Source organism: Aulostomus chinensis, chromosome 16, assembly GCF_037954235.1.
Source record: "Aulostomus chinensis isolate RoL2024-O1b breed Wild chromosome 16, RoL_Achi_v1.0, whole genome shotgun sequence".
NCBI lineage: Eukaryota > Metazoa > Chordata > Actinopteri > Syngnathiformes > Aulostomidae > Aulostomus > Aulostomus chinensis.
In genome coordinates this window covers 5840403-5852769 of record NC_141335.1, presented here as the reverse complement: position 1 = coordinate 5852769, position 12367 = coordinate 5840403, and the positions used below count along the sequence as shown (strand labels likewise).

General features: G+C 40.2%; 1 protein-coding gene across 17 annotated transcripts in view; it reads right to left on the bottom strand.

Annotated features, from left to right (window-relative positions):
* camk2g2 (calcium/calmodulin-dependent protein kinase (CaM kinase) II gamma 2) overlaps positions 1–12367 on the bottom strand; it is a 105041-nt gene that overhangs the window by 24653 nt on the left and 68021 nt on the right. For all 17 annotated transcript variants that reach the window (XM_086179656.1, XM_086179660.1, XM_086179663.1 and 14 more), the window contains 7 exons: positions 11179–11238; positions 9260–9314; positions 8164–8229; positions 5943–6015; positions 854–956; positions 429–512; positions 194–288 (listed from right to left, as the gene is read on the bottom strand). In XM_086179656.1, the coding sequence (XP_086035782.1) occupies positions 194–288; positions 429–512; positions 854–956; positions 5943–6015; positions 8164–8229; positions 9260–9314; positions 11179–11238 (536 nt within the window). The remainder of the gene's footprint in view (positions 1–193; positions 289–428; positions 513–853; positions 957–5942; positions 6016–8163; positions 8230–9259; positions 9315–11178; positions 11239–12367) is intronic.

The window sequence follows — 12367 nt, the reverse complement described above, 5'->3', positions numbered from 1 at the left end:
AATGTCCTCTAAGTGCTGCTTCACGAGACTGAGAGAAAAACTGCGAGTCCTATTTTGAAATTAACCTTGTTAAATACATGATCAATAAACCCATGGAACACCAAAGAAGCAAAAAGCTAAATCCCTGTTCTATATTTCCATGTTATGTCAAAACACAAATGGAAAAGGTAACAATAAAAAGTGATGAACTCACGTCATATGCTCCAGCTTTGATTTGCTGGTATAGTTTGTGTTGGTCCTCGTCCCAGAAGGGGGGGTAGCCCACCAGTAAGATGTACAAGATCACACCTGACACCAGCATATTCCAGACACATAATGAATGTCATGAATATGAATGATGTGATAATCTCACTCACACACACACACACACACACACACACACACACACACACACACACACACACACACACAAAAGGTGACTGACTGACCACAGGCCCATATGTCCACTGGTTTTCCGTATGGGTCCTTTCTCAACACCTCTGGAGACAAATAGCCTGGAGTTCCTGCAAAACCTGTGAAATCATGAAAATAATTGTGTGAAATTTAGATTTGAATTTATCTGTGGAAAGCACAGTCATGTTTTATGACAAAGCAATAATTATATGAACCATTGTGAAATCATTTCTCGTCATGACTTTCCGCTCTTTGCAACAAGCAATACATAAAGTAGTGCTTACATTTCATTGCTCTGAGGGTAAAATGAACACCACAGTGCCAAACTTTTTTTAGTTTGACATGCACACACTGAAGACATTTTCTCTGAAATGTATTTACAATTGCTTTTTTATCTATTCTACCCCAAACGCAACAAAAATCTGGCGTATGACAACAGCACAGTTGAACATCATCTTACCAAACCAGGCCTGTTGGTCCCCCTGCACCTCGATAGCCAGGCCGAAATCTGCCAGCTTCACCGCTGCTCCCTTCATCTTACTGGCCAGGAGCAGGTTCTCTGGCTGCAGGACACACACACACACACACACACACACACACACACACACACACACACACACACACACACACAAGCACAGAGAAAGATGAATAAATGATGAAATATGGCTGTAACTAGTGACTGTTTCCAATATGTATTTATTTATTCATTACTTTCTTGATTAACCTATAAATATATAAATGTGTAAAATGTCATAATTTCAAGGCTGCCAAAGACATAAAAGATCTCATGTAATATTTGTTTCACCCTGAAAGTTTTCAATATTCCCCAGGGATGCGTGACATTGAATTTTTTCTTTTTTTGGCAAATATCTGACATAATTAATTGTTATAACTGATTTGGCCAACAGAAAATATTTCATGTTTTTACCTAATATAAGATCTTGATATTATTTGTATAAAACAAGTATATACATTTAGATTTTGTACATAGAGGGAAAAAAAAATGTTATTTATTTTAAAAGCATTCGGAAATGCCCCTAAATCATATATTTATTAAATTATTGATAGACGATGAGGAAAGAAGAAGACATGAGCAAATCTGGGCTACAGTAAAAATCATATCAGACGGATAAGAACGTACTTTAAAATGGCCATAATATGCCAATACCAAGCCAATATTCCCTTGCTAGAGTAAAAATATAGATACATTTCAAGACATAAAGAGTCAAATTGCAGAGACATCACAAGAAAACAAACGTCAACATCATCCATGAACAAATTGAAGTTTTGTTAATGGCACAAACTGGACAGTTTTGAGCAACAAGAAAACAAGAAGCTGCTAATTAAGGTCAGAAGTGATGAGCATGCACCCTCCGTCAAGAAATGTCCTCTCTTTCTGCATGAGTGGACGAGCTGCAGGAGCGCTGACATCTCCAGCAGTAATGAGGCATGATTTGGTCCAGCAGGCGACGGAGGCGTCCCCGAGAGGAAAGACCTCTTCACGGGACTTAACCCAGAATGTTACTGTAGCTCCGTCTTCCTGATCAGGCAGGACGACAATTACTGAAGCTGACAAAAATAAACTCCTTCTTGCTTGTGTGCGTCTCCTTGAATAGTTCCCTCCCAACACCTGTGACGCAGAGGAATATGTGGGAACTGTTCCAAGGTCAGTTGCTGATTACAGCTGTGCGCCACCTTTTTTCAATCAGTGTTGCGTTCTTACATCTTCCTGAGTTTAAGTTCCACAGCCGGCTTTAGCCTCCCTCTTTTCTGGGATGTTTACGATTTCCAGAACGCAGCAGCAGCAGCAGCTCCTGTCCCATGACAACAGCTGATCAGAGTTCAGAGCTCAGCCATGAAAGAGTAACTTAGCAAATGTGAGTCACAAGAGTATCACTTGTCGTGTCAGGCAGGGAAGGGAGCAGGTAGCTGCAGGGAGGGATGCTGGTGGCTCTTTCAATAAAGAGCTCAAATCACTGAGACGCTGATTCATAGAGGACTAATGGCACCTAATAATAGCAGTAATAATACCTCAGTATATTCCCAATGTGAGCAGGACTCAAATAATGCTTGCACAAATATCTGCAGGGTCTATATGCGCTACCAGTTCACAAAAAATAATGGATTTATTTAAAAGGAAGTTCTTTTCCCCTAATGAAAGTACTTGGGATTATTCAGTCAGTCAGAATTTTGGTGAGACATTTTATTTATTGCCTTTTTTTTATTGCAGGATTTTGGATTTCGCCTGCCATTATTTTTAAGTTGGCTCATTGACTGAGCAAGACCTGGATCTGTGAGGAGGATCAGCCTCCATCACTGAGGTAGAATATTAGTTTTTCAGGTTTATAAACTGTTTGAAAACTCAGGATTTTCCTTCCAAATCTCATACTTTTAATGACAAGTTCTGCTGCCTCTCAACTGGGTACATTCATTCTTCTTCATGGTGGACTGCCGGCTGGACAGGAAACAAACATATGACCAAAACAAAGTTGGAAGTGGAGCACCGATATTAAAACAGAGCAAGAAATAAAATAAACAGTGTTTGGAAACATTTATTGAATCAATGAAAGAATCTGATCTTTGCTTATCGGCTCACCCACAACATCCAGTTAAAAAACAAGGTGACTTTGATGAACTCTGTTTGAAACATGCTAAATAAATAAATTGGACTTATAAATAAGTCTAATCAGGAATCGTTTCGTCGACCCACAACTCCGAGAGGGCAGAACAGTGTGCTCAGACATAGAAATCTGCTAATCTGTGGTGGGAACAAATATAAAAACAACAAAAACAAACTCAAATTAATTCAATATATCACCCAGTGAAAAAAGTGTGGAAACACATGCAAGGACCGGCTCCTGAATCTCAACAGACGTGTGTTTTTCTCCAACAACGTGGCGGTCCGACATTCTTCATCACAAGTCCCAACTGACTGTCTGATGTGTCCTCAGGGCAAAAGTCTTTAGCCTCCATGAACAGATGGATGGATGTCTGACACATGAACCGCATGTCTTTGTGCTCTGTTTCTTTTCATCCATCAATATCTCTCCCTCTCCATTATCCATACCTCTGTCCTTCTACCGTTTTATCCCCACGTCAATCAGACAACGCTGAAACGCCGGGGAAGAGAGCGGCACAGCGAGGGCAAGAGAAGAACACGCAAGAGAGACAGACAGATCGAGATAGATAAATGGGAGGTGGCATAATGAGTCCCTATGCTGGCGCTGCAGCAGCCGGGTGACCTCACCCCATAGTTACCATGGCAACCCAGCCTGCCAACAGCACTCAACACTTTTTCTTCAATTCTTGTTTTTCCTTTAGCTATAGTGGCCCTCCCAAGATGGTGGGAGACAGAAACATGATGATTTTGTGTGTGTGTGTGTGTGTGTGTGTGTGTGTGTGTGTGTGTGTGTGTGTGTGTGTGTGAGTGAGTGTGTGTGTGAGGTCACACCCCTCCATGGAACTCTTGGTTGGTGTTATTAGTATTTTTATGCATCCAGTATGGATGACGCTTCATCTCCAGAGGAATCACAGCTGATGTAGCCTTCCTTTGAGCTGGCTGGTGCAGAAATACACCTCAAAGCAGAATTAATTGATGTTTGGGCCACTCAGGGGCAGCAAGATGCGAACACAAGACTGATAAAATACCATTTTAGAAGTCGTGGTATGCAGTTGTGACACCAAACTGCCGGACCCACCGGAGAGACATGAGAACCGGGGTCTAAGGGGGCCGACGGTTTGACACCTCTGCAGTAAAATCACTGATTTTCCAATGGGAGTCTGGACTGGAGGAGTGATGAGGATTGAACCATGCCGATTTCTTGGCAGTAAGATTTTGTTCATGTTTTTCTTGTTGAAAATTAGTAGACCAGATTAATCTCTTCCATCCATCGAGAATCCACCTGTCTCTGATTTGTACTCTGTAAATTCTGGGAGCAATGCAAGAGAGGCTGCCACCGCCAGCGGGATCAGCCCATTTAAGGGACTACACAGTCACATAATTGTCATAGCAAACTCTCCCCCTTTGGCCCTTCAAATAGATCGGTCCATGTCATGTCAGAGGTCATGCAGAGAATAAACACTAAGAGTCACAAGGGAAAATACAAATGAATAAGGGACACTTAAAGGTCAGAACAAAAAAAAAAAAAAGAAGATTTATGCTGCAAAAATGATTGAGGTCAACATATTTATTGCCAAAGATACTGGCAGGATGCAAAACCCTGCTGCAACGCCAACACAATAACAGCTCACTGGCATCAGACGGAGGGGAGAAATTAGTGTTTGGGATACGGTGAAGGAGGAAAGACCCCTGAACAATCATAGCCATGAAATAGCAGCATAAACAATTTCACACCAGCGTGTGGAGGCAGCAGCCACTGTCACCAGTCAAGACCAGCAGTGACAGGTCCAGAGTTTGTTCCCAAATACATTCAATCTAATGTAATCATGTGTACACCAAGAGGCTTCATCAAATCTAAATCTTCAGGTCTGTCCTTATGGAAATAATCTAGAATATGAATAATTAAATACACTTTTCCAAAATGTCAGCCTGAAATATTTGGTTTCTTTTGATCTCGAATCAAGTTTAAAATATAACTTTGTAGGTTAAAAGGATGCTTGCCTCTCACAGAGACCAGTCAGTGAAGTTTATGAGGTTAAATATATACATTGGTTCAGTATTTCAGTCCTGTGCAGCACAGATGTACTTTGAATACATGAGGAGAGATGTACTTCAAATACTGGATATATCATCAATCTCCCAAGAATTATTTGGACAACAGGACCCATATGCAAGCTAAAAAAAACCCAAAATCAATAAAAAAAATAAACATTTAAGCCGCTCATACAGTTTGTTGTCTAAATATACATGAATGTGCCCCAGATTCATGGTTTGCTCTGTAGCATAAAACCACGATACCAGATTATTTACGCTACTGCTAAAGTTCAGGGTTCTGGGATGAATAAAACCAAATGCGATGCCATATCCAGGTGTTTAAATCTCAGCTCACTTCTCAGTTCTTATTTGCCATTTTGTTAACACATAACAACCCAGCTGATGAGGTCAGAGAGCTGTCGGTCTCCAGGGTTGAGCAGTCTTGCTGCAAGGGAAATCGTCACTGGCCGTCATCGGCACCGACCTGCTATTAATAGCAGCTGTTCTGCTTTCGTCACTTTTCGGCAGGGAGGGAGGAGAGAAAAGAGGGAGAAGGGGGGAAGAGGGGTGTGGATGAAAAAGGGGGGTACTTAGACGGAGATGGGATTAGAGAAATGAAGTGTATGTGTGTGTGTGTGTGTCTGTGTGTATATGTGATGGGTGGTGGGGGGGGCAAGCAGGTGAAGAGAGAAAGGAATGACACTCATCGTTAAGTTGCTCTTAACGTCAGCGCATGACGTCTGCATGCGTGTGTGTGTATGCTTCACCTGTTGTGAATCTACGCGCGCGCGCACACACACACACACACAGTCGCATGTGCCTCACATCTTCAATCACAATAGAGAGGAAAGGAAAATTCCACAGAGAGCAAAGACGTTCCTGGCTGATATCTCACCTTTAGGTCTCTGTGCACAATGTCATGCTGGTGGATGTGACTGACGCTCTCCAGGATCTGATTGATGCAGTGGCTGCAGGAGGATGAGAAAGAGAGGACAGAAGCACATTGATCTATCCATCATATCAACTCCATGACAGCAGACATACTTAGACAGGCATTTTTTACACCAGTATTTGCCTATTTTGACAGTTTTTTTGGTGGGGATTCCAATAATAAAAGTAAAGAAATTCAACCCGATGAACACAGGTCAAGTTAATTCTCAATTGTGGCCAAGGTCAAAGCTGAGAGGAATTATGATACGCTGAGACAGGCCGCGGGGAGCAGGGAACGACAGCAAAAGTCAAAATATGTCAAATCAACAGTGTGAATCTGAGGCAGCATTGTTGGGGGGGGGGGTATCTTATGTAAGCCCATTCTTAACTTGCATATCTGCATTTTTTCTGCTCTGGTGCTCAGTTCAAATCCTGATTATTTCTTTGAAATTAAACCGAGCTTGACATTTGTAGAGGATGAAGTCGAGGTCAGCAGCAGGATGGTGCACTGACATTGAGAGGAGACGCTTCGTCTCTCTGAAGACAGAATCCAAGGAAAAGCTTCTGGCGCTGTATCCAAATTAAATCTGGACTTCACATTTTATCTGGCATATCTTATGTACCCCTCCCCTCCCACAAACATTGCTCTAACATCATTTTATCTTGCTACTCTCTATTTTCGCCACTTATATAGAGCCCATCAGACTGTGCTGTAGCTGCACGTACTCACTCCATCCCCAACACACCATATTAGTCCATCACATCACATACTTGTTCTCCCTCTGTTTCTTTTCTACACTTTTCTGACGTAAAAGTCTGGTTGGTAGATAACCTGTATTTCTGCTCATTCAACCAGGGTCTTGCAAATGTTTTAGCACCCAAACCCCATTATAAAGTTGCCTGAGACCACCATAATCCCCCGAGCTGGTTCAGGTCCATACAAACATCCAAATTTAAAGTTGACCTCAAATGAGAAAAAAAAAAAAAAAAAAAAAGAAGCCTTTTTAACCCTTTTAGTTCAGATTCTTGGTCACATTGTTCACTGATTCAATGAAATAGGACAAAAAAAACAATCTACTTTGTATTTTTATCAGTCATCTACAATACATTTTTATAATAAAATATGACGCATGCTTATATAAGCATGCAGTTACCTGTAACAGGTTTTGACCAATAATATCATCACAGTTACTTGTAAATCAATCTTCAACTTTCGTAAACCAGCTGAGGTGCATGTCTTTGGTTGTTTGAAGCATCAAACCTCGTTTCCTTTCCACAAAATACCGTGGTTACTGACCCGCTGGCTCACATTTACTCATGCTGGAGAAAATGTGACCTGTGACAGCTCCAGATTGTGTTCAAGGCATTTTGACTGGGGCTGCTTGAGCCATTACGTGGAGGCTACACATGAAACTCTTGAAATGCAACCGGACTAAATTTATTTGAAATGTAACTACAATATTTTTCCTTTTCTAAGAATTAACTGGTTTCATCATCACTCCTATGTCCTTTCTCCTAATGTGCACTTAGTCCTAGTACTGCTGCTGGTTTTGGATGCTTTTATTTTTTTGTTCAAATGGCTCGAGAGCGTCCACAGAGCCATGTTATTACATCACTGTTCACTGTGCGCCTGGCTTTTCAAGCCTTTCATTACATCCATCCAACTGCCTTGGTGAAAGAGTGGTTTATGAGAACTTAAAGACATTATTTACAGCTGTTATTCATATGTGGCTTCAGCTGAAGAGCTGCAGCTGACACTGAGCTGCATCTGCAGTTGTTAGATACAATATTCTTTCATGTTCATGTCCATGCTGTATCAGAAATGTTGGATTACTGGGCTTTTAGTTGGTTTTATGAAAAATGGACTAGAGTTGTAAGTTTTCGTCTTCCCAAGGCCAACAAGAAATATGCAGCGGCAGTGGAAGTGCTGACAGCCGCACCTTGTGACTAGGCTCAAAATAATGTTTAAAGAATCTGTTATTTATTAATGAAACGAAATTTGCAAGTGAAAACTAAAAACAACTTCAGAGGGCATCTCAGAATATTCACACCGATTAAAACGTCAGCAGGGCTGATATTTTATGCTTTTACTGTTTTGGTAACCAAGCATTTCTAGTTTGGTGACTTTATAAAAAGTAGACAAACATGCATGAGGGTTTTATAGGCTGAATGAGTTCATACTTTACCTGGCATCTGCCTCGCTGTAATACTCTCTAGCGACAATGTCCTCGAACAGCTCTCCGCCAGTGACACTGCAGGCAAACACATCAGGAAGAGGATTTACAAACTTATATAGATGAGGATCCCTCTCCTAAAAATTAAAACTTTGACAGCTAATATCATAGATCCAAAATGTCAGTTTTCACATGTACAGTATGACACTAAAATGCTAAAAACTACAGATTTTCTCTCCTTCTTCTCGCCTGCGTGACTTCAAATGTAAATACAGACAGACATCGTGGAAAAAGGATTTACTGGATATGCTAAAAACAGAAAAATACAACCATACATTTATTAATTCATGCCGGTTGTTCTTCTGGTGAGGTATATTGAGAGTTGCCTGTGTTAGTTTGTTTGCACAGTCGAGTCAATCCATACAATATTTAGAAATGTGCCTCCAGGCTTTATGTCTGAATTCAGCACCGTGAAAGAGAAATGTTATTTTTCTCTTGTGATTGATGATCATTTTTAGCTGCTTTCAATGCCATCTGGCCCCCTGTAAGAGGGGCAATTATAAGACAAAGAGATTTGAATAATTTATTTAAAAAAAAAGAAAAAAGTTTATAACGAAAAGTCTGGGTGGGAATCTGTCAGTAATTAATTAGATGTGTGATGCAGCATTTAGCTGTGTGCTAAGAAAGGCATTGTTGAAAGTTAAGAACACAAGCAAAATAAAATGTGTTTGAGACATTTGAATTGCAAATTAATGAATAGATGACATAAAAAGCTCACCAGATACTTCTTATAGAATCATTAAATGACAGCTTGTGTTCCACCACTGCCTTTTACGGAGATGAATTACAAGGTGAATGAACAAGATAACTCACAGTCGAGTTGTTTTTTTTTAATTGTTTTTGTTCCATCAATATCACATGATTTTTATGTTTGTTTTTATATTTCACGGATGTGTACCTTGTGATCTTTTAGAAGACAGAAGTATACAGTCTTTCCAAACCGGAATTACCTGTTAAAAACTAAAAAACCTATATCAAAACAATGTGTGTGTGTGTGTGTGTGTGTGTGTGTGTGTGTGTGTGTGTGTGTTTTCGTTGATGTACTTACAGGTCAAAGACAAGGTAATGGAAGCCTTCCTCTGAGATACTGTCATGGAGTCGCACTGATGAGGGAGAAAAAGACAATTAGGTGAAACTAAGTTTACTTCTCCATAGAAACTTCCCTCATGAACCTTGAAGGAACTTTATATGTGTGTGTGTGTGTGTGTGTGTGTGTATGAGAGGTATTATTAATACTTGTGATACATTAACTGAGAAAATGTACCACAGAGGAGGAGTTTATGAGCAAGCAGACAAAGAAAACTCAAGGACACTCTGAAGATAATGTATGCTGATTTTTATACATATAAAGACTATTGACAAGCTTCTCACAGACAGATCCGAAACTGGCTTGTGTCAAGGTGGCGTTCCTGAATTAGGTCTGAAAATGAGATATTTCTTTCACTCTCTTTTCTTCCTCCTTCAGATGACTCAACGCTGAGAGCAGTTTCCCTTTGAGGCTGGAAAGAGCAACGGCGGGAGGAAAGAAAAGAAGAAGAGGAGGATGAAGACGCAGGAATCAGGTGGGATGAAGATGAAAAAAGAGGTGTGTGTGTGTGTGTGTGTGTGTGTGTGTGTGTGTGTGTGTGTGTGTGTGGCTAGCACTGGGCACATTAATATGATAAGACACTTTCCCACAAGGCCATGACCTATTGTCTGGGTTGGACACACACACACGTTTGAACAGGTATTTCAGTGAGGACATTCACTGACATAAATGCATCTAACCTGAATCCAGTACTAACTTTAACCCCCAAAAAACTTGATCTCTTAACCCCTTGACAGCCCGATAATAAGTCTTTCAGAAAGCCAGGACTAGTATAAGTATACGAAGTATACTTGCAAATGTATCATCATGGTATTTTTTGTTTGCAATAACCATGTAAATGGTGATGTAAAAATAGTACCGGAAGACACATTCTGGCCACACAATCTTGAAAGGAAGCACAAACTTTGGTTTATTCTAAACAATACCACTTAAACTGATGAGTGAGTGTGTGTGTGTGTCTGTGTGTGTGTACTGTAATTGGGCGGAGGAGGTGAATATTATTCCCAGCCGGTAAGGTGTATTGAGGAAATAAAAAGCCTTTTTTTTTCTCCTCTCCAGGCCGATGTGCTGACTCTCAGAAGTCGACAGACCAAGAAGGAGACTTAATGCACATTCCCACACATTTATAGACCCAATAATCTTGCAGACAATTTATCATGGCGGAGTAAACAAAGCAGTTCTTTAGGGGGCTGGCTGCAATTTTATGAACATCGAATAAGAGGTTTGTATGAACAGTAAATTAATCTGCTGCGATGATATTAAAAAATAGGGGGCACCCGGAGAGCGTATCCCTCCACCAAGGCATCTCAACTCCTCTCCCTTAACACAAGGATGACTGCATGCTTTTGACACAAGATCTATTTGCAATAATTTTAACTGATATTGCGATATGATTGGCAATATTGGAGGAAATGTTCATTTTATAACATTATTCTATACCAATGTTTATTAATCCCCGTGAAATCATTCATCGTTTTATCAGCTTCATGCCCACAGCAAAGAATGATGCACGACTTCTTTTTTAAAAAGGCTTCACATCAATAATCACCTTTAAAATGCAAGTAATTTTGTATCCAAAAAAATGACTAAGTGTTCTGTCACGATACAAATCCAAACATTCCAGAAATGCTACTGTTATTACCACAATAACATTCCTCTGCAGAATGATTCATCAAATCTAAAAAAAAAAAAAAAAGTATACTTTTGCATCCTAAACTAAGATCAAAAACACTAAAAACAACATAACAGAAGCTCAGCTGAGACAGTTGAATGGAAATTCATTTAAATCCAATGTCTTTTTCTGTCTGGCTGTCTTATCTGATCTTAAGAACCAACAAAGCCACAAATCTATGAATCCGCCGGATGCAAAAATGACTCACCTATGTTTGGGTGCTTGAGCAGACGACAGATTCTGGCCTCACGCTCCAGTTTCTGGTGATCTGAGGGGGAAATAGAAGAGGAGAAAAGGGGAAACAGAAAGGACAGAATGTCAGTAACAGGAGGAGAAGCAATCTGAGCTTTTATTTTTGTACAAAATGAGCTACAGTGCCTTAATCTAGGAAGCAAGAACATAGAGTTTTTGTAAAAGTACAACTAGAATTACAATCTCCTCCAATAGCTCTTCAGCCTGGACAGTGCTATAGCAGAAACTCTGTATGGAACTGTACACTGATCAATTCTTAAGTTCTGGTAAAAAGCCTGCTTTTCCCTTTTCTCACCAAATTCTGAGGGGCTTCTTGAACCAGTGTTCATTACATTTCTGAACCTCGGTTCTGTCTCCCCAACCAGTTTTGGGTGAAACCATTACATCGTCGAGGGAGGCCGTTACACAACACACAACCAAAGCCAGAGCCGTCTCCACACCTATGCTGCAACCACGGCTCAAGCGGTAAAAAACAAAAAACAAAAAGGTGAATAAACAATCCAACCCAGCTGCTCATATACAGTACAAACTACATACAGACCGAAACTGAATGAAAAACAAGCTGCGTTATCGTGTGTTCGGGGCTCGTGTGTATCATGACAACATCGCGAAAGGAGAGAGGCAAGATTCCATCACCATTCACAAAAAAATATATTGTTTTTGGTTTTCCTGTGTTAACTACTGCGGGACGATAAGGACATAATCAAACATCAGCATATTTTGGGCCGTTTACCTTGATGTTGATACTGCGGGGTCGATGAAAAGATGAAAGATGGCTGTTCTTTCACAAAACAATCACAGTGACCTTGACCTTTGACTCCCAAATTCTTTCGTCCAAAGTTTGATGTAAATAATATAAAAGACTCCTTCAAAGCATGCCTGAGATATCACATTCTCAAGAGCACGATGAGAGAGGCAGCAGAACATGGGCTACATGCGGCACATCACTTTCTACACAATCACTTTTGCAACATTGCATTTTTGGAAGCAACTTTTTATACACAACCTTTTAACAGAATTATGAATTATAGTGGGTGGGAATAAATAATTTATGACTTGTTGAAATTTTCAAAGGCAAAAATATTTGCAACCATTAAATCTTTATAACTTGTTTGGGATTTTATTTTAATATTGCAGCTGCTCCC